Below are 22,360 nucleotides of genomic sequence, written 5' to 3' on the forward strand. Positions count from 1 at the left end.
GCCTGGTCGGTATCTGGTAAAAAAAAAAAAAAAAAGGATAATGTTCCGTAATTGAGTAATTCTTGCCCCCAAAATACACAATTCACTGAAATGACTTGTTCTCTCAAACCTATCAAGAGTAGACAACACAGTCTGCTCAATAAGTGTTTCCAAAACCATGGTGCTGCTTGACTAAGGAAACCCAGGTCATGAAAGTCCTGATAGACAGTTCTTGTGCTGACTTTGCCTACTTTAGTGATGATGATTGGATGCGCAGAGCTGTAGGTCCTACCCGAGCTGCGTCGGCAGGTTCGGGAAGCAAATATCCCAACGCTTCTTTCCACCGTAGAGAATTTCATCAGTCACCAATTGATTTGTACGAGGCCATTGTATGACAGCTTTTATTAGGAGTAATAAGTTATAATGTTGTGTGACACTGTATCATTGCACTTCTCGGCATCATGTGCAAAGCGAAGGGGACTCACTTACCTGTAGTTCGTAGCCTCTGCTTCTTTAAGTTGTTTTTTTCTTCCATGTGCAGGTTGTTCTACATGTATTTTCTGCAAGCTTTTTAAAGGCTTTTCCAATGATGGAGGAAATGATTGAGAAAAACAGACCGGACGTGTTTCAGTGTTGTGCCGCGTGTTGCACATGTAGAAGGTTCTGACTCTAATCATACAGGCTTCACGCAGAGTAAATAGCTTCCACTCCTGTAGTGCCGTTTTACAGAGACAAAAGACATGAGGGATTATGTCTTCAGAGTTGAGAGGTTTGGGTAAAATGACAATAGGCAGAAATCTCAATTCTCTACGTTGCATAGTTGCTCGAAAATGTTTAAACATGACTATACTGCGAGTTAATCAACAAAACCAACCGTCCAGTAAACAGTGCTTTTCATAGGAATACTGTCTGTCTGGTCGGGGCAGATTGTAATAATAAACTTGTTTATTCTGTGTAATGCAGTGTTTTGTGTATCTGTCAGATCACTATGGTAAGTGGTAGGGATATGTTGGACTGCCTGAGGATGACAGAGAGACCCACAGTTTACTCAAATAACACGCCTCTCAAATTTAAAGCCCCTGCTAGAGACATATAGTAAGAACTCAGTTACCACTCGAGGACCGAAATGTAGCTTCGGCTCCGTGTAAATGTGCAAAGTCGCCCATTTTCAACGGAAAAGAGATGTGGTCACCAGGGAAAAAAAAGCATACTTTTTCGCAGTAAATTGCCATCAGCAGCCGATCGCATGTCACTGCTGCCTTAATTTGGTTGCAGAAGCAGCGACTGTTCCTCACAACTAAACGGAAAAAAAAGAAATGACTTCCACTCATTCAAAGTTTTTCAATTGTCTACGGCTTTTATTTGAAAGACTACAGATATAAACATGTCTTCATCTACAGCTTGGCAAGCTCCTAGGCCATTTTATTGACATTTTATTGATTATTTTCTCTTCTCTACTGATTACCATGATAGCTAGCTACATTAACTCATCAGTGTAACGTTACAAAAGTAAATGCCAAACTTGAAAAAAATACAGGTTCTGACTGCTTTTATGTGTGTAAAGTTAAACGTGTGAATGCAGGAAGTCGAATGAGGAAATGAGGTGACTGTGTTAACTTTTTACATGCTTTAGTAATTTTGCAGAAACACAGGGACCGAGTGATCATCCATTGTAATACCGAGCTACTTCCCTGTTTGACAGACTACACATCTGAAAAAGGCTTGGAAGAGAGACACTGATCTTTTTTGGTTGAACTCACTGCATCAGAGTTGCAGTGTGTGTGTGTGTTGCTTCCCGCACCTCTCTAAAATAACTGCGCATGTACCGCCGGTTTTTCACTGACCTACCAAACTTAGCATAATTAGGCATGTACAGTACACAGCTTTGCGGGGAAACAGATGCTTACGCTAATCATCTTAGGAATGTCAACCATCGGTTTCGCTTCCAAATGCTGTGAGTGGTTGTGGATTTAAAACTGGACATGTTTCAAAGCCGGAGACCGACAAACCTCTTGTTGTGTGTCTGCATCTCCACAACAAAGTTGCTGAGTAAAAGGTCAACGTGCCAATAGTATAAAATATAAGACTCAGATTTAAACCTAAATCATTTTCCTTTACAGCGGCATCAGTCTTGTCCCCTCCTTGGAAAAAAAAGCACAATCTTATTATAGTAGACGGGAACAGATTTGTTACACTGGATTAATATTTTTAACACTAGGTGCTGTTATTATTATGATGCTACATAATAAATATGAAAAATTTTATAAAAATATACACCTAGATGATCAGCTGAAACAGAGGGAGGGAAAGAGAGAAAATTGTTGCAGTTGCTGTGTGTGTATAATGTGTACAAATATGTTTGTGTGTGCACCGGGGTTAGACATTGACTGCTCATTTCTTTCATTTCTTTCTCATTCTGTCATTTCTCTTCATTTCAGAGGAAATTTCACTCAGCTTGTGTGTTGGCAAGGAAATTTGTACCATTTGTCTTACCTAATACTGGAAAATATCAGCAAACCAGAACAAAAAACGCTTGACATCGTGTTTCTTTTACCTTATTGTGTATTTTATGTGTAACTGACGCACTTGTTTGTAATTTTTTCCGTATTTTCCTCTCTATCTGACTGGATTGTACTAACATTTTGTCCAATTTCGGGCCGTGCCTCTGTGTCAGAATGCACCACAGTTGTAATTGTGTGGACAATTATAGGAACCTGTGGTAACACTCAAAGGGCATTATATTGTTTGTAAAGGAGGTGATCCACATATTTTAAAATTCTGTGTGATATTTTAGGAACTTCATAAGACCTCCGGATATTTTCCAACCCTGGTGCACACGCGACATGTCCTGTGTGTCTAAATGAGGATCTGCTACATATGCATATGTTTACTACATGTTGTTTTAGAGGAATAGTTTGGGGGGGGTTGTTTGTTTGTTTTTTTTGGGGGGGGGGGTACACTAATTCACTTCCTTGCTAAGAGTTACATGCGAATATCAATAGCGCTCTTGTGTGTGTGTTAAATATGAGCCTGCAGCCGGGAGATGGTTAGCTTAGCTTAGCACAAAGACTGGAAACAAGGGGAAACAGCTAGCATGGCTCTGACCAAAGGCAACTACATCCGCCTATAAAGCTAAACAAACCAGATTTTGTTACCTTTGGACAGAGCCAGGCTAGCTGTTTCCCCCCCGTTTCCATTCTTTATGCTAAGTTATGCTAACTAGCTGCTGGCTTCAGCTTCATATTTGCCATACAAACATGACAGTGGTGTCAGTCTCATCTAACTCTCAACACAAAGGAGAATAACTGTGTATCCCAAAATTTCAAACTATCCCTTTAAAGAACCATACCAGCAATTTTGTGTGTTTTAGCCTATTAACTTGAAATGATTAAACCCTGCTGTAGACTTGCATATAATTTAACGAATTTTTCCAACTTTTCAAGCAGCAATTGGCTTCCACTTATTTCCATACAGCATGAAAATCTCATTTGAACGTTAGGCTGAAAAATCCTCACAAGTTTCAAGAGTCTGCTAATTGATTTTTATAACTAAGAAAGGACACTTTATTTTTTTCAAATTCTACAACATCAATGGTCAGTAGGAATGTAAGGTATACATCTTTTATAGTTATGGAGCTAAAACACTGGTATGGTCCTTTATGTGAGCATGAGAATGTACTATATATATTGTATTTGTGAAAACTGTAGTGGCAGCTGTCAGAAAAGTCCCCCATCCTGCATCATTCCTGTGCTAGCTTATTCTTTCTCAGATTTCATGGATAGTATTCAATATTCCTCGTTTAATCTTCAAACTACTACTTGCCAAACCATTCTTTTAATCTTTTCAAATTTCAAAAATATTCTCCCCTTTCCGAGCACTTCCCGGCGGTTCCTCAGGAGTGGAACAACAATGCGCTGGCTGTCCAGCAGGCATGTAGTGAAAATGCAGGACTTCTACAAACGGCTGGATCCTGTATGTGTGTGTGTCTGTCTCCCTGCGTGTCTAGTCGTCACTCTCAAAGGTGTGCAGGTAGGTTTTGAGGCTAAGGGTGCTGGTGTAGGTGAAGTTGGTGGATCGGTAGAGGTCCAGGCCCGTCAGGATCTCCACATCTCGGACCCGGGCCGTATGGAGCTTCAGCAGGTCTTCAACCCACTGTGACTCATCCTCGGCGCTCTGCAGAGACAGAGACAGGAAGTGGTTATTCCCTGTGGATACCAGCTCATGTGTCAACTATTGATTTTTCAGAGAAGCTAGAATGAGCCACTGTTTTGCATCTTTGCTTGATTAATGACTTTTGATTAATTGACTGTAAATCAAAATTATTTTTGGATATTTTTTTTTTGTCAACAAATTGATTTAGCACTTATAAAGCAGCAGTCCTGTGAATCTATCTGACAAAAAAAAAAAAAGATTTCCTTTTGGTCAGAGAAGAAAGTGGTACTGGACCAAAGATTGGGGCTGTTCAGGCAGACCCCTTAAACACTGAGTGCCGATTAAGACCCAAGCTGGATATTGGGTCCGGACGTTCGGGTTTACTACAATTGGACCTAACGGAGAAGGAGGAGGATGAAAAGGGGGCAAGCTGTTATTTTGAGACAGCCCAGATATGGCAAAGTGGACACTGAGATCAAAACAAGCCCGACATTAAAATAATGCAAGGGACTGCATTGGCTCCGATGAGACGATGAAAGATGATCCATGAAAGTCCAGTTACACTTAACAGACACCAAAACATGACACAGTGGTTTAGAATCATATGAAAAAGAATTTTACAACTCTGGGAATTTATTGCAGCAGAATTATTTTATCTTTCGCTGCAAGAATCACAAGGTAAACAGAAGAAAAGCAGAATCCCTTTTATCTACCCGGATTTTGCACACGTCCTGTATTTAACTGGCCTCTGCAATGCCTCGCTGGATGACGTCGCGCACTCCCGCTGCCTCACTTGATTGGTCCAATTCGAATGAATGAGGGGGCTGCTTTTTTTCACTCAGTGCTGGCATTGGAGACAGCTGCCGATGAGGAAGATGAAACTGACTGACTGTCAGATTGATGGAAGATTTCTCTTCGGATTTCCTCTCCTGCTGTCTCTCCCATACCCATTCACCATGCTACTGCTTGAAACAACTAAATGATTTCCCTCGGGTTTGACTGGGTGGAGTTTACTGGCTCGCCCAAAACTCTCTGTATCACCACATTTCAATGGAGGGAAATTTTAGATACACTCCTGAGGGGTTTAAGGGACTAGAGAAGTGTGGGATTTTGATATATTAACCTTTAATCATCACAATAGGTACAGCTACCTGAAGGCCGCAGGTCTGTTTATCTGCAGACTGCAAGACTGCACAATTACACCTGGCTCACACACTGTTCAACTTAATTAAACATTATGCAAACAAAAACAAAAACAAGCTATTCTTTGGTACAATTACTAAAAGCACATGTGTGGGACAAACATTGTTATTCAGTAATCACTTGATGTGGTTTCTGCATAACAATGTTTGTCCCACACGTGCTTTTGTACCAAAGAATAGCTTGTTTTTTTCAGTTGAGGCCATCATGTATATAACACTTTTTTTTTCTCAATAGTGGATTTTGTCTTGCAGATGTTAAACTTATTCAACCATCATTAGTTAAAAAAAAGAAAAGAGGGTGAATCAGCGAGTGCAGAAACAATTACTCAATTAGTTGACTGATTAACTGTTACACTGACTGGGAACTACTCAACAACAATTTTGTTGAGTAATTGTTTCAGTTATTTCTCAAGCAACAATGCCAAATATTCTTTGATTTTCTCTGAAAATTCATTGAATTAACTGAATGACTTTGGTTTTTTTTTTACTGTTGCTCAAACAAAATAAGCAATTGGAGGTCACTATGATGGGCTCTGGGAGCCCCCAATGAGCATTTATTCCTATTTACTCATATATTGTAACAAAACAAAAAAACCTGAATAACTTAAGATAACATAATGGATTAATTAATAATAAAAATAAACATTTGTTGCAATGCTGAATTGTATAGGTTTTGGACATGGATTGGACAAAACAACCAATTTCAAGATGTCACATTGGGCATTATACCCAACTGTATTTTTTTTTTTTTAAATTTTAACATTCTATAGAGTAAATGATTCATTGATTTGTTGAAAAAAACATGGATGGATTAACTGATAATGAAAGCCCCATCATGAAATGAATATGAGTGTGTGGAAAACTGTTGCTACACTGCTCTTTGTGGGCTGAAACTTTAAAACATGTAGACGTGCCCCGTCACCTGGAAAGCAGCTGTATCGATGGCAGATAAAAAACAAAAGCTGCTCAAAGGAATTGTACAAAAAAGGAAATCAAAAATGTACCAAAAACAAACCAAAGTCTGATTCAGCGCAGGTTTGACTACGACCAGTTTGTTTGTCTGAGTCAGAAGTAGATTTCAGTCATTCCCCCTCCTTTATCTCTACAGTTCCTCACGTGTTGACTCATCTCTGCTGCTGGTACATCCTAGGTACCGGCAGCACCTAGGTTGCATTGTCCTCTAGTTAACAAAGTGCAGCTGTTAGGGTTGCCAGGAAACAAGATTAGTTTTGGTATTAACAAATGGAAAAGAAAGTATGTACAGGTGGAGGCACGTGAGCACAACTGATCACCTTTTTATGTGGTGCAAATGAGGGAAAAACAAGCCCCCATAATCCACCAACCTCCAGCACTTTATTTTCTTCTCATGTATCTGTGGACATTCATCTATAAGTGTAAGGTAAGTGTCCTACCAACAATGAAGGAATGCCATTTAGGATGTCAAGAAATGCATTTTAATTTGGTGGATGTACAGGAGCCAGTTTCACAGAGATAGACTTCGACTATAGCCTAGGCCTTACTAAAAGTCAGGGTTCAGCTAGACGTCTGAACTCATCCATTACACAAGGATGGCTAGTTTTTGCTGCTGTGGCTTGCAAGTGTAGCAGGGGTCAGTACCTCTGCCAACTTGTGAGTCAGGCTCAGGACAGTCACTGGACAAACAAAAATGACTGATGACATCCTCACTGCTGTATATTTCCAACTGGTTCTGTCTCCTTACTTATCGCACACCATTGTTAGCAAATCACAAATTCGTAGCCATGGATTCCTCTTTTTTGTTATTTGGTGCCACTGCTCAGAAGGTGTCGTGGCTTTTACATCTGAATCAGCCTATGGGTAGGGTTGCTAACATTTTAAGCTTAGGACCAAATGCAAATTTCCCTGCGCATGGACTGCTGAGTGAACCTGAACCGATTTTTAACATCTCCGTGGCCTGCAGGCTTTGAAAAGCATGTATCTAATCATAATGCTAGGAATAACCAGTAAAAAATTCTGACCAAACTGGCTCCTTTAAGTGCAACACAATCCAGCTGTGGCATGTACAGCCCTGCCATTTGGCAAACACAGCACGCACCAGGTGCACAATAGTTAGAAAGGAATTAGTTGAGATATGACAGCTGATAGGTGTACACAAGATCATGACAAAACGTTGCTGGGAATAGGACAGTGAGATGCCCCTGGGGTGTGTTTACCTTTAGTCTTCTGTGAATTACAGAGAAGCAATAAAAGGGCCATATTTTAAGCAACGCTGCCCTCATGCTACCTGGAACAATGAGCTGTTTTTGCAATTGAGTCTTTATTAAAATAATGAAAAAAGTTTGTTTCCTTAGTAATCATCACACACATAGTTCTTCTGAAAAAGAACAACTAATTACGTCCGTAGTTATCCCCACAGTACATCAACTGTTAACAGGAATGTGTTGATACAATAAGCCCATTCCTGTTGGTCTCTGAATCACTCTCTAATATTCGTGTATGAACATCTGATAAAATCTACTCATAAATTCAGCTGTGAGTGTAATTCAGTTATTAAAATTTTCTCATGATTGGACTCAACCGTTCCAGTAAAGTTAACAGTAATAATAGCAAGTGACCGGAAATTATTCATATATAGTCATTTTTACCATGTAAGGTAACTAGAAACGTGGTTTCCTGTAGTCTAACTTCCTCTAGTCACTCACTTTTTTTTTTGATGCATCTTGCTCAACTGAGTGTTTGAAATGACACTACAAATATTGTATTACAATTTGGATGGTTAAACCCAATGGCAAGGCTTCAACACATAGACAGAACTAATTTCCATACAATGATATCACGACCAAACATGTTTTAGAGATAATGTAATTGCCGTCACGAGTGTGTTAACTTCCATGTCTTTTCCACTGCAGAAAGTGACGTGGGCTTGTACAGTAGAACACAGAAACCCTTGGAAGGGGTTTGGGGTGGAGGGCGAGCATACAACACGCAGGACTTATCCTCACCTTCGGTCAAGGTTGGGGAAAGCGTTGGGTAAAAACTTAAGAAGTAAACACGTCCTGCCTCATTCTTCAAGTCATTGTTGGTTTTTTCAATATTTAACCAAAGTGGTAATCTCTTGTAACCTTGACGTCCCCCTCCACTCAAAAATGTGTATTGCTTAACGTTGCTTCGCTTGGTTGTTTGTGCTTGACTGTGAGGAAAGATGTACAGTCTGTGCAGAGTTCGACACTTGAAGGCTGATTTCACTTTCATCTGTTCTGTACTCATCCGGAACCAGACAACTGGCTAGCAGCCAGTCCTCCACTGCATATACACTGATAATGAAGATTTAGTGAAGAAGTCATCATGTCTTGTAGCTGAACTTTTAAAATAAAAAAATTGTGCATATTCATTCGTATTTGTAAAAAACACAATGTCAGATTATTATTCAAAGCAGAGTATTTTTATGTTTCTTCAAACATGTCTGGAAGGCTTCATTAATCAAGTGCTTTGAGTTGCCTGCACAAACCCATAAAAAAGTGAATCAGGCTTTAGTTGCCACAAGCAGATAATTTACAAAAGGTGAATCAAATATGTTGCCAGTCAACTTCAGACTGATACTTTCATTACAATTTTGGAAATATGCCGCACAGACGACTGAAATGCATGACTGAGGACTGATCAGCTTCAGAGACCAGACGAAGGTTTATGACAGTTTCTACAGCTCCCACAGTAGGAAGTGGAAAAGGTCATGTTCTCTAGTAAGCAATAAACAAGATCGAAAGGTTAGAGTTAAATGCTACTCGGAAAATTTCAGCCTTCCTCTGCTGTTTTACAGTTGCCAGGGAAATGTTACGACTGACTGGACACTCTTTTTGGCTGTGGTTAAAAGAAGACCGAAGCTTGTAATGCAAAAATACATATCTCGTGGGACACTTTGCCGTAAGTATTCGTCAATACTGTTTGTGCTCAAATATTTCTTGAGGCGCTTTATAAATTTTAATTTGATCTGATGCTTCATTCAGGTAGGAATTCACAAGTCACAAGAACCACCTTTTAAACTTACTGTTAATGTAATGTAAACATTAGCACACATCAGGTGCCTGAGACTAAATTTCCCATTAAGTCAAATACTAAGAAACAACAATAAGGCATGGAAATTGATGTAAACCACCTGGCAGGCAGGACCTTTGCTGCTTAAACGCCTTTTCACTTGCACATCACATGATGTTTACACTAGAGTGGGGAAAAAAACCGCTGTGTCTTTAAATCGTTGGACTATAAGTGGTTAAAGCTTAGGTCTGTGGATATTCTACATTTTCCTCATTGTCAGCTATCTCGTGGAAAGACCAAAAACCATCAATGAATGTACCTGTTAACAAGTATTGTGTGTGTGTGTATCCAACACCTGATAAACTCTATTTCTCTGTATTAAAAACACATCAGTGAGCCACACTGTTGCACTGGGTGACACATCAAATTAAGAAACAGCCGAATTTAACAGCAAATTTCCTCACTACCGTAATTTCCTAGGATATTGTTTTTCCATCCAATCCAAATTACTTATTTATAAAGAACCACTTAGATCAGATCAATAGTGTCTAATGCAGTGTATACGCTCATTTGGCAGTTTATTAGGTACACCTTTTTTGCTGTTGTAGTTTTGTTGTATAGAAACCTAATTTCTAGGAGACAGTGCTGTTTTGGAGAATCCGGTTTGGGGTGCTGTTGAACTGCGCTGCATTATACAAAGAGGTGTTTCTCTGTCTGTTTCACCTGTCTGTATAACACGCAGACAGGTAAACAGTAAAGTAAGCATGCGGGTTAAAGCCTTTGCTTCCAGTCACTACACTGACTTTACAGCACTAATTACAGTTAATGCAAAAATACCGGCAGGGTTCAGTGTCCATCACTGGGATGGAGGGCCGTGCGAGTTTTTAGGTTGGCCACTATCATTAACCACTGATCTCAGTACCTACTTTGCAGAGCAGTTGTTTAGGGACATATGTATTTAAATGGAAAAAGAAGATACGCCTTTTACGTCATTCTCCACAGCAAGCTTGCTCAACCAGCTTAGGTGGATGCAAATCAGTTTTTCCTTGTGTTATTTTTTTTTTTTTTCCCTTTCCATTTGTTTCCAGCGTTTACCCCGTACCCATTCCGGCGTGTCTCTGTCTGTCTCCCCGTGATTGTGTGCCGGTGTGGGCATGGCTCCCCTCCCCCGGCTCACAGCGCCTGAGCGACTGCACACCTGTCCTCCATTAGCTCATCACCAGCAGCATGCCTACCCCAGATCACTGTTTCAGCTACAGTGGTATTTAACCCTCTCGGCCTCTCTAGTGTTCGGGAGTTTTTTGGTGAATTGTTTCCTTAGCTTAGAGTGTTACACTGAGTGTTTAAACCACAAAGCACAGCTGAGTTTGATAGGATTGTCAAATCCTAAAAAAACTCCTTCTCCTGTTCATTGTTTGATGGCTGCAAAACTGTCGTTGAGTAATGCGTTCCACTTTCAGGGAAGTGCTTGAGTCTGTGTTATCAGAGGCTGATAGTTGGAAGTACCAGCATTAGATGATTCAGTCCATGTCTTTGGTTTGTGTTGATCCTGGCAACCTCAGATATAAAGGATCAGATTTTGCAAGTTTTGGCCCTTTTACTAAGAATCACATACACTGGATTTTTCTTATTGGATTGTCATTATTATTGTCAAAAGTTACTTTCCAATTCATTCTGAGGGGAACATGACTGTCTGAACAAAATTTCATGGTAATCTATTAAGCAGCTGTCGTGATAATTCAATAAAAACATAAACACGTCGACCTAGTGGCGACACTAGATGAAAGGGGAATCATGAATATGTGTACAAAATGGTCTGGTAGTAGTCCATAAAGGATTTGGCAAGACATTTCAGTCTGGATCAAAGTGGTGGAGCGACCTGCTCACTGACAGATGCTGCCATCTATAGGGCCACACAGCTTGCTTGGCCAAAAAACCACGCAAACCTAAAGCTGAAATCTGTAATATTTCACGCAGAAAAATCACTTAATACCACACCTCCAAATTCCAGACGGCGCTGGTTTTTGTCTTTTAACGGACAGCTTTGGCGGGGAAACACGGAGGGAGAGCCAAGCTGGTGACCCCTTTAATGACATTAGTTCCAGTGAACACGATAGTATGTTCTTTCAGAAGAAAAAACAGGACAAGCACAGGAAGGTCATATGCTCTTTCCTCTCTGAAAAGGAAATCTGCACGGAGCTTCTTGGATCAGAAGCCCCTTACATCATAATGCCGGATGATAAAATGGAAAATTCTGAATAGGTCATCCTGATAGCACAAACAGCAAGCAACTGTGTCACTCTAACAGCCCCATAAGAGAATCGTTTAATTTGCTTCAGTGAATTCTTTTCAGGAAAAAAAGGCTAGATATTTTTTAGATAACTAATGAGTATAAAGTATTTTTGCATGTACATATGTGTCTTTCCTATAATACAAGGCTTTTAAATGAGCTCTTGATTAAAACTGAGCCGTTTTGTTTTTATTTTTTGGATGATTTCCTCTCGTCGGATAGCTCGGGCCGCTGAGATTATCTCCCGCATCACGGCGTTCTGTGATGTGCGCGATAACACCCTCCAGCTATCAAGGATCCTCAGACAAAAGCTTGGGTAGGTCAACGAACAGTGTGATATTCTTGACAAAGGTTTGATCTCAAAAACATCCAGTTCAACACCCACACACTGAACACACCGTGAGCCTGTCCCTGATACAAATGGAAAGCCATCAGCACGATGTAGTTATTTTTAACAGCAGTCTCTCACAATCACACACTCACACGCTCACACGCCATGAGGATTCTTCTTGCTATGCCATTTTGGAGGGAAACTCACGGGGCATCTTGGTTTTGTTTTATCCAGAATGTTCAGTTCAGTTTGAACTTGTCTGTCTGTGTCCTGCAGGGCCGGTCTGTGCTGCACACAGTCTGGAGACGCTGGTATGAAATGAAGCAGTTTAGCAAAAACGTGCTGTTACAATGAGCTAGAGATCCTGCATAGACATCCTGGAGTTAAATTCCACACGGCTGCTCTCACTGCTCCGAGTGCTTTCCCACTGCACACAGAGACACAAAAAGAGCACCCAGTACCGTGTCTGACTTGTAAAAGAAAAAACCAAACACATTTTCACTGAAACAATACAATGATTCATGAAAAAGCATTTGGAAATATCATTTTCCAAGTTTGTTCATGTCATGAAAAGTTCTCTTGTTTTTTTATTAATTTTTTTTTTTTTTAAAGTGCAGCTTAAAAGTACAAAGTAAAAACCAAGATGGAAAAAAAACAGGTCATTGGTTTCAATCAAGATGAGACGCGGAAATATGCATATTTTTCATTTGGAATGATCTGATTATAAAGCATATGTATATGTTTAGCATATGTACAAATGCTTGATTTGAATTATTTATTGTTGTTATTGTTGTCCCCTAATTGTTACCGTTGTTCTTGTTTCTTTGACCCTAAAAACAGGCCTTCTTGGCACATCCAGTCATAAAAGTCCTGGAAAAAAGATCACGGCTTCGGTTAAATGTAAATGTCAGTGGATACGTAAGAACAAGCCAGTTCCAGCTCATCTTCACAACTAGCAACGAATCAACTGGGATTTGAGAGAGCTTTAAAATCATGGTGCTGTAAACGATCACATCTAACATCCTTCAAATATCTATTATTGTAAATAAATGAAGTGACACAGGCCAAAAAGGAAGATCTTTTCACTCACACTTGCATTTCCTTCTCTAATTCTGACCTCACCACCACCTCGTCTGGACCCGAGGGGGCTCAATTAATTAGGAGGTTTTTTTTCAACAATGCCACCAGAAGTTTTAAAAAATGATGGAGAAACGCGTATGAAATCGTTTTACATCTCTACATCTTGAACTCGCAAATGTCTTTGGGTGTGTAAAATTCAAGTGTGGAAAGACAAAACGCTTCAAAATGGTCAGTTCAACTAAGTTACAAAAAAGCTGTAAACCAACTTGTTTACTTTGAGTATCAAAGTGTTCCCTTTTATAATTCTTAGGACAAGTAATTTGATTCCTATCGTGTATTTATCATAAATAGCTTTTTGCCTATAGGTTTGAGTATGTTTTCTGCTGGTGGGGGGCTCCTTGACCTGACCCGCTTAAACAGGTCCTCCTCCTCCATTCATATTCTTAGACCTCTCTGAAGGTCTTTGACCCCCTTTTTTAAAAGCAGAGTTTGTAAACAGGCTACTCCCTGCAGAGCACATTGAGACACCTCATCAGTCGTGGGTTGAGGGCCGCCAGGCAGGAAAACAGCTGTGTCATCCATCCAACTATCAAGTGGGTCAAACAGCCTCCACGCTGCCAGGAAGCTTTCTCAACCACTGAGCCCAGTGATCTCTAAATGTGAAGTCTGCTCTTCAGTGACTTCTCTCTCACTTCCTTAGGACACAGTGCACAGTTCCTTAGCTGTTTCCTTTTTACTAGAAATTCCGTAGACCATGTGAGAGTATGAATTGGCTATTTCTCCACACACCTAGGATACGAAACCAGCCTCCGCCCTCATCTTTCTGCTGTTGGTTTACGGGAGTGCTGCGTTTGACAAATCTGGCCAATATGTCACTTGATGACTGGTCATGATTACTTTCCATGTGAAAGACTGACACTATGAATGCTTTCCCGGAGGGACTGCCTGAAAATCTGTGCCATTATTCTTTTAAGTTTAAATGACGTGTGTTTAGGTTTTGGACTGCTGGTTAGACGACCTTAAACAATTTTAAAGATCTCACCCTAGGCTCTGGGAAAATTGTGTGGGCATTTTTCTGATCATTTATTGCCAGCACCAGCAGTAGTTTGTGATGAGTTAACATCAAAAGACACCGTTCGGCAGGCTCTGTGGCATCTCACCCTCACTTAGACAGATTAGTTGTGAAGAAACAGGCTCAGATTTCTCACTTAGGGGTGAGTTCAAGTCGTACCTGCTCTTTTCCTTTTGCTTTTCATTATTTAGCACCACTAAGATGAAACGTGTGTCCGTCTCCCTCTCCCCTCACGATGCTGTCCATGGTTCTGACAACCCTTCGCTTTAACAGATTTATTGCCTGAAGACGCTGAAATGAACAACAATGAGCTTACTTTTGATCTTGAATCGAATGAATGCGCTTCTTTTTAGATTTTAAATAATCCTGCAACAGTCTAAGTTGATGTAGAGGTGGCAAGGTGCCTCTAAAGTGAAATATGTTACACTGCTATATATCAGCTATGTGTTTAGCCAGGTTCAGCTGAACCACGGTTAACGTGCAGCTAAACTGTAAGTATGATGACAACAAGGATCAACTTTTCAGAGCGGACTCAAGAGAAATCTCGCAGCTTTGTTATTCCCTGAAACTGGTCATCGAGAAAACTGGTTTCAGCTTTTCAGATTTCAGTCCCCCTCTTTTTGAGTTCAAAAACAAAGTGAGAGAGATGTGACACCTTTTTCCGTCTTCACACTGACTTCATGACCTTAAACTTCAGATTTCTGCAAGACACAGCAGCTGCAATTTAAGCCGAAAAATAAAATGTATGCTAGTGATAATCAAAAATCCAACGAGACTTTCAACAATAAAACACACACTATATTGTTCCACTAGTATTTATGAATTCTTTTCCCGCAATTAGTGATATGGTTACTTACACTGAAAAATAAATCTGAAGACGGAAACCAATTTAAATATACCAAGAAAAATGAATATACAGCGACACTGTGCCGGGTTCCTCTCAATCAGTTGTGCGGAGTGGAAGTTTCAAGTTTAGCTGCAGTTTAGGATACACATGCTTCTTGCTAAACTGTAGTACTGCAACCCAAATGTAAATGACACAGCAACAGCCCCCAATTTTGGTTTTTAGGTTGTTGCTTAATTTCCGTGACCTTCTGTGCGTAACACGCCGACTCCCATTGCAGTTTTACTTGAATTTTTTAACGGACTCTGACTCATAACTTTTTCTTAATCGCCATATCAGTGGCAGTGTGTTACATATACGAGGGGGGACGAAATGTCACGCATGAATCATGTTGGAATTCGTCGTACATGCTGTAGCCTGCCGCAACACTGACATTTTGGCAACAGTGAGGAGCTTCCCCTCAGCTCCTTTCCCATAACAGGTTCCTGTAACAATGAGAGCAGTCAGCTGTACTAAAATCACAAGAAATGTTGCTATAAATATTAGATTCCTCATCTATTTCTATTTTTTCCACCCTAGCTTGACATTTTGAGGAACAGCTAGCCTGGCTGTGTCCAGAGTAAATAGGTTGTAATTCCCCATGAAACCACAATGTGCTACTCTGGGCTGTTGGTTGTGTACATATCCAACAAACACGGTACGAGTTCCTTTCTGAGCTTAAGAGGTGCCGGTAGGTGCACTATTTGAAGGCTGGAGAGAGCCAGGCTGTGTTTTCCCTGGCTTACAGCCTTCATGCTAAGCTAGGCGAATCGCCTGCTGATTTATTAAAAAAAAAAATGCACACTTCTAAAGATCACAAATTGGACAGAGTGATATATTAAACGTTAAACTGTGTCTTTTAGACAAGAGTGAGATGTAAGCACAACGTCCAGGAGAACAAGGGTACATAATACTTTTGTTTCCACAGTATTTGAATGACTTCACTTCAAATGCAGTGAAATGATATCATTGAAATACTGTAATCTTGGCTTTCTTTTCAACCACGTTTAAACCAGATTTAGCCGTGTGTGTGTGTAGCCATCTTTACACTTGCTAATGATAACTGTGAAATAAACCACAGGCACCGGCGTTCACTCCACACATCACAGATTAAAGACCTGTCCAAACTGATTAATATTTACAGGATAACGATATCATTTTCTACCTTTTTACAGTCGGGGACTTCATTTTATAATCTGAGAACCTATTTTCTGCTACACTGCAAAATTACTGAGGGTAGTTTTCATTTCTGCAAAGTCTAGACAGGACCACAATACGGAGAATTTCTGCTGCCCACAAATCACAATCTATTTCGGGTGAGGTGCATCACTCAAAGTAAGCGACTCACAGTTCCTGCTTGTTCTCTGCTTACTTCATCCATGTCTGCCTGATGTTCCCATTTGCTAAGACTCTCTTGTCATTCCAGATGCAGCCATTCCTTGGTTTTAGGATTAGAATTAGGTACAGGTAAGGACTCGGGTAAGGTTTAGGTGAAATGGTTAAGGTAAGGGTCAGGGGCTAGGTAATTCATTATGTCAGTATTGGTTCTCACAAATAAAGAAAGACAGAGACTTCTAACTCCCAACTAGAGTTCTTCTTCTAATGCCCATTTACAGAGTGTAAAGCTCACAATATTTCATTTTTAAAAATATGACGGGGTGTCAATCATTTTTAAACAGATGTTAAAACAAACTTTGTATTCCCATCCCTCCATCCATTATTTCAGCCATCTTCCACCACAGCCCATCCATTCCCTTGGGCATACAAAAACATCCTACTATGACTGTGACCCAACAATCCTACGGCACTGGATTCTCTCACCCATGACTTTAACGGTTCCCTAACCTCCTTAGTACCGTATGACTCAAAAAAAACACGATACTGCACTATTTTGTTGGTATTTGGGGATTGACTGCATATCTCTACTGTCATCTGTAAAGAATCTGTGCTGTAATAACTCTAGGATAGAAGAAAGGGAGTTCCCTTAGTTTAAAGCACACGTGCCACCTTCAGATTATGATGTCATGGAGAGCGAATCCTCATGTCTCAACCCGATAAGAATGCAGGTAACTCAAAGCTCAGTATCTACTGTACGGGTAGCATCACACGTGCTACATGCACATTTTCTACAGTTTGCAGTGAAAGCAACATATTGTATAGTGAGAAAAGCTCAACCGTGGCTAATGTCGCACAGCGGCATGTTAATGCTCGGCAGAGTACAGAGATTTGACTTAAAGATGAAAAAAAATCTAATATTGAATTGGCATCAAGTATTGCAAGAGGAAAAAACTGAACAAAACATGGGTGAATATTAGTTGAGAAATATAACATTTACGTACTAGCACCTGATGAAGCTGATTTTAGCAAACAAACAAAAACCAACAATGAATGTACCCTACTAACAAGCATTGTGTGTTTATCCAGATATCATGTTCCTCCGGACCACACAGCTCCACTGCCGCCCAAAAACTATTAAAGTCACATCTCTGAGTCCATTCATCGCCATGAAACCACACACACCACACACACCGTCAGGCTGACTACAGAATAACACAAGCTTTATCCTTTCAAGAACACCTATATTAACGGACCTGGTGACAGGCCACAGCCTTTGGCATGTTTTTATAAATGGGTTTCCATCTGTAAAACTAAAACAGTAAACATCCCAATCCAAACCATGTCTGTATCTGAAGATTAAGCAGATGTGGAGAATTTTTTCCTGGAGACCTGGAGGCTTTTCAAGATGATTATACCTTTCCAGGCCAATACATCTGAGGACCAATCACGGATGTCCAATTTTGTACATAGGAAAAATAGAGTATAGTCTATCTAAGGGTTATTTTTAAGAGACAGTCCTCCTGGAAAAAAATGATCCAAGAGGTCATTCGTGCAAGCAGCTTATTATAACCCATAGTTATGTTTTAATTTTAGGCAAACTCCAGCGGCCATAGTAATTATGACGGAAGGGGGAGTGGAGGCCAATGTGGAAACATATAGTCATCGTAGACGTACTTATTGTAACCTACAGCATGATCCTTCCCAAAACCAAAACTAAACCGATCCATACGTTTAACCACACGTTTATTATTGTAACCGTGATGACAAAGATCCGGTACACCTGCCGCCGTAGGGGCACTGTTGCAGGGGACCCTCCTATGCGCCATATCGGAGGGCCAAACTACCATAAGTCAATGGGGTCAGAGGACTTGTTGAGGTTTTACGCTGTAAACAAAGATAAATTCCATAATAAATGACTCGACAGGGTTGAAGCAGAAAAGCACAAGTATGGTGGCTGCTTGGGATCAATGAACAATCCCATCATGACATTAGCACAAAGCTCCTGTTTGCTAGCTGTAATGGTTCTACTTTAGAGGGGAGCTACAGTTTAATTTATGACGTCTTGTAGAGTATGTTTATCTCCGTGCAGTGGCATCTGCACATCCGGAGCCCCGTGGAGGCACCTGCAAAACGAATTCAAGTTTTTACTTTCTGTAAACAGAGGATTTTTAGAGAAGAGTGTGGCGCCACTGAGCTGACTCAAATGTCTGCAAACCATCAAGAAGCGAAGTTAGATCCTTAACTCTTCCATAATTGCTCTCAACAATTATGCTCAAATGGACTTCCATTTTACATGCCTGTTCACAAATCATAATCATTTCGGTAGGGGCCATGTGGAAAAAAATTGCTGTGCAAACTGCGACAGGTCCAAGGCCATTATTGCCAAACTAACCTCTAACAGCCTGGAAAATTATATTATTATTATTATTCAGCTCTTCTTGCTGAATCCCATAGTTTTCTTGCAGCCTGGTCGCAAACCTCTGCAGGAAATAAAATGAGACGAGTACTACATCTCAAGATCCGTCGAGTACAACAGAAACCCGAAAAAGGAAAATACTGGATGGACGGGACAAAAATAGGTGATACCGAAGCGGGTAAACCCAGGCACATTATAGGTAATACCAGTACTTGATCAAATAACAGCCTGTCCGTGTAAGCCAGGGGGTGGAGTGTGAAGGTGTTGCTGTTTCACATTGTGAGCAAGGTCCAATACGGTCCACCAAAACATTGCTTTTGTAAGTTATTTTAGTGCTGAAAGTGTCCAGCACTACCTCTTTATTTTTTGCATGTCTTAATTTCCCAGTCCACCCGTCTACCACGCGTGCGTTTGACAATATTAACAGTGACAAGAAATATAAAAATCAATCAAAATCAAAAAAACATTTGAACACACTGCGGCCTCGAAAAATGACCGGTGCCTCCGACGGGACAAACCAGAAATACTGATCCTCACCTCCACATGACTATGGTGTTATTGTTCTTGTGTCACTTTGAGTTTCTGCGGTTTGACTGGGAAAACCCCCTGGGGAAAGTCAGAAGGTCGGACTTTAAAAGAGGCAACATGTGAGAATCTGAGGCCGTGAAATGTTTGGTATTTTTAGCAGTTCAAAAAATGACAAAGATTTGCTGATAAATTTCAGATAACTGAGTTATTGACTAGTTGATTTAAACTCACATCTTATATACTGTTGGTTAGTTTAATCTTTTTCAATGCGCCGTATTTGAAAAGTTCTTTGTATGTTTTGTGTGTAAAATCTTGATTTGTAAACAGAGTAGTAGCTGTAGCTTTCAGATAAATGGACACGGAAATATTCGGTACAGTATAGAGTTACAGTACCTGAGTACGTGTAATCAGTTACTCTCCTCTGCTCCCCTTTAACCACTGACAGCTCTGAACTGCATCGGTGCAGCTGCAGCGACACCTGGGACACTGCCGCCCCCTGTTGGGCATCGTTTGAACTCACATTGCAGGCCTCACTGTTGTCCGGCCTGTGAGGAAGCAGGAAGGAAAAGACCCTGAGAGCTCCGTCGCACTCCTCCAAAGTCTGGTTCAGCTCCTGACAGCTCGTCACGACAGTGTAGAAGTGGGTGGGGACGGGCGGAGCGTCGGGTGAAAACCTGGACCGAGGGAGGGAGGAGAGAAATCCCAGTTACAAAACAGCAACAATGTGCTTTGTGAAGTTAAAGGTTCCTTTTGGTTCGTTTTTTTGTCGGTTGTTTGTTTGATTGATCAAAGGGGGCCACGCACATTAACCAATAATGACCTTTTCAAAAACGTCAGTTTAAATGCGCCCGGCCTAGCTCAGCTGGTAATTTGAACCAGTAGTCCCAGCACAGCACAGCTGGCACAGCTGGCACAGCTGGGACTACTGGATTCAGGCAAAGCACATTGAGACATTTTACAACACAAAGTAACGATAACCACATGAGAACAATGGAGGTACATCACAGTAATCTGTCCAAATGATCTCTAGCAATCAAATATTACTACAATACAGTTATTAAATAAAAACGTTTAAACAAACAACTTATGTGAAAGTCATTTTTTAAAAAGAACAGCGCTGGATAAGTTTTGAAATCATCCAGTGTGGAAGTATTTCTTGCTTTTCCAGTGTTTTCACTGGTGGAGGAAGTGTTCAGCTGCTTTAATAAGAACAGCAATACAGCAGTATAAACATCTTCTTTCTGAGTAAATTTCACTTTGTTAAACCCTGCGGACGTCTGGTAAACAAAGTTATGTTTACTGTCAGTGTTTATCAGCGGAACCCTTTAGGTTCAATCTCTGAGGCCTAATAAACAAGTGAATGTTTTACCATCCTCTTAAAAAAAAAAAAAAGATCGCTCAGCCACTTTTGAATTTGAAAACCTACATTGTACACATCCGTGTTTGCTGGCTTGCAGTCTCTTTATTCACTGGCACGTTACTGCCTCCGACCGCTGACCGGTGGAATAGTGTGTGCAGGACACAAACAAAAAATCGAATGTGTTACTGGTGCTCTACCACTCCACTGGGTCCCTCTGACCTCCAGCGGTTGACCTTTGAACCTTACTCTTTGATCTTCTCCGTGGTGTCGCGGAGGCCGTCGTGGTTGTAGTCGAAGACGGGCCCGGCGAGGACGTTGATGCCGTTGTGTTCGTCTGCGTAACGTCTGAGCAGCGTCCCCTGCAGGTAACTCCACATTCCTGCAAGCGGGAAAATAAGCAGTGAGATGCTGCTGCGCAAAGCAAATACTGACCTTTTGATTCATATCGGCTACACTGTAAAAAACAAAACAACAAGAACAAAAAAAAGTTTCTCTGAACATTAAATGAAAAAAGTCTTAGTCTTCGTTTCAAGGCATGTAATAATCTCAGAGTTTCTCTATTGCAAAAAAGTGGGCTCCGGTGACTAGAAAGATGACTCTACATTGACGTTAAAGCTGTTTTCAAAGGAGGTTTTTCCACCTTGACAAGAAAACAAGCTGGATAGAACAAAAAAAGAATCCGTGTCTGTTATTTGGCCCAAAAATAGCCTGTTTAAAAGGTTGATGACATTTCTGCGTCCTACGTAACTGGCTGTGAAAATTCGCAGAAGTCCAGGGATCCTAAAACTCAATCGGCCCGTAGAGAATATGTCAATGAAAATGTATAATCCTTCAAATGAAATAAAAACACGAAGTCGCACACACTCTGAGTTACAATGCCAAGGTTTTCGCTCAACAGCAATATGCTGAGAATACCATCCAGAAAGTGTGTGTCTCCTACCGTGTCTCAGTACCACAAAGACAAGTTCTTGCGCTTTCACCTTGAAGAAGAAGACTGACGTGTCTTGATACTTCAATTTTGCCGGTTGTTATTTAAATAACACTTTGTTGCTCGCTTCAGAAATAATCTCAGGGTAAATATCAACAATGCTTCCCTGACTACGCCTTTTATTCATTTCATTTCCATTTCATTTAATAACTTGCCTTTAAAAGCTCTGCATAAGTTCTCTGTGTCAGTTTTCAAGTCACCCACTACAGGCTGCGTTAAGAAACAATCTGAAGAAATGGTCAAATCGAATGTTTCTGGAGAAGTTAAACGTCTTTAAATGAGCTGGAAAACAAGATTTGTCCGTTTCGCAGCCTTACTATAGAACCAATGAGTTCCTCCGGACACACGCGGCGTTCGCAGAGCCGGCAACAATAATGAATTATGTGTATCTGCATGAGACAGCCCCTCGGACACAGAGTGTGTGTGTTTTGCCCTGATAAGTCTTCTCTCTCTCTGCGGAAACAATGGGTGTCAGGCCGTCCTCTCTCAGGAGCCGACATCACCTCGTTTCTGCGCTTTGTCTCATGTGACACGGCTGGACGCCACTCGTGTGCAGGAAGAGAGATGGGACGCGTAAATCTGTTACACGCAGGCGGCTGAATACGATAAAAGGACTTGAAGAACGCCCTGCGGAAAATACCACTTTTGTTCATATATCGGAGGCATCAGTTCAACTTTAAGGCTGATGCTTGGAGTCCTGGTACAGACACACTCCTTGAATATGGTGACG

General features: G+C 40.8%; 1 protein-coding gene and 1 long non-coding RNA gene across 2 annotated transcripts in view; one reads left to right on the top strand and one right to left on the bottom strand.

Moving 5' to 3' along the window:
• Nucleotides 1-3,173: 3,173 nt before the first annotated feature.
• Nucleotides 3,174-22,360, bottom strand: part of LOC120786331 (ectonucleotide pyrophosphatase/phosphodiesterase family member 2) — a 36,333-nt gene continuing 17,146 nt past the window's right edge. The window contains exons 23-25 of the mRNA XM_040121750.1: nucleotides 20,889-21,021; nucleotides 19,803-19,956; nucleotides 3,174-4,152 (exon numbers count right to left, since the gene is read on the bottom strand). Coding sequence (XP_039977684.1) covers nucleotides 3,982-4,152; nucleotides 19,803-19,956; nucleotides 20,889-21,021 — 458 coding nt within the window. The 3' untranslated portion in view covers nucleotides 3,174-3,981. The remainder of the gene's footprint in view (nucleotides 4,153-19,802; nucleotides 19,957-20,888; nucleotides 21,022-22,360) is intronic.
• LOC120786332 lies at nucleotides 9,120-12,973 on the top strand. The gene is made up of 3 exons (XR_005706707.1): nucleotides 9,120-9,233; nucleotides 11,857-11,950; nucleotides 12,806-12,973. It is a non-coding gene; the product is annotated as an uncharacterized LOC120786332 (long non-coding RNA).

Source organism: Xiphias gladius, chromosome 24 (assembly GCF_016859285.1).
Source record: "Xiphias gladius isolate SHS-SW01 ecotype Sanya breed wild chromosome 24, ASM1685928v1, whole genome shotgun sequence".
NCBI lineage: Eukaryota > Metazoa > Chordata > Actinopteri > Istiophoriformes > Xiphiidae > Xiphias > Xiphias gladius.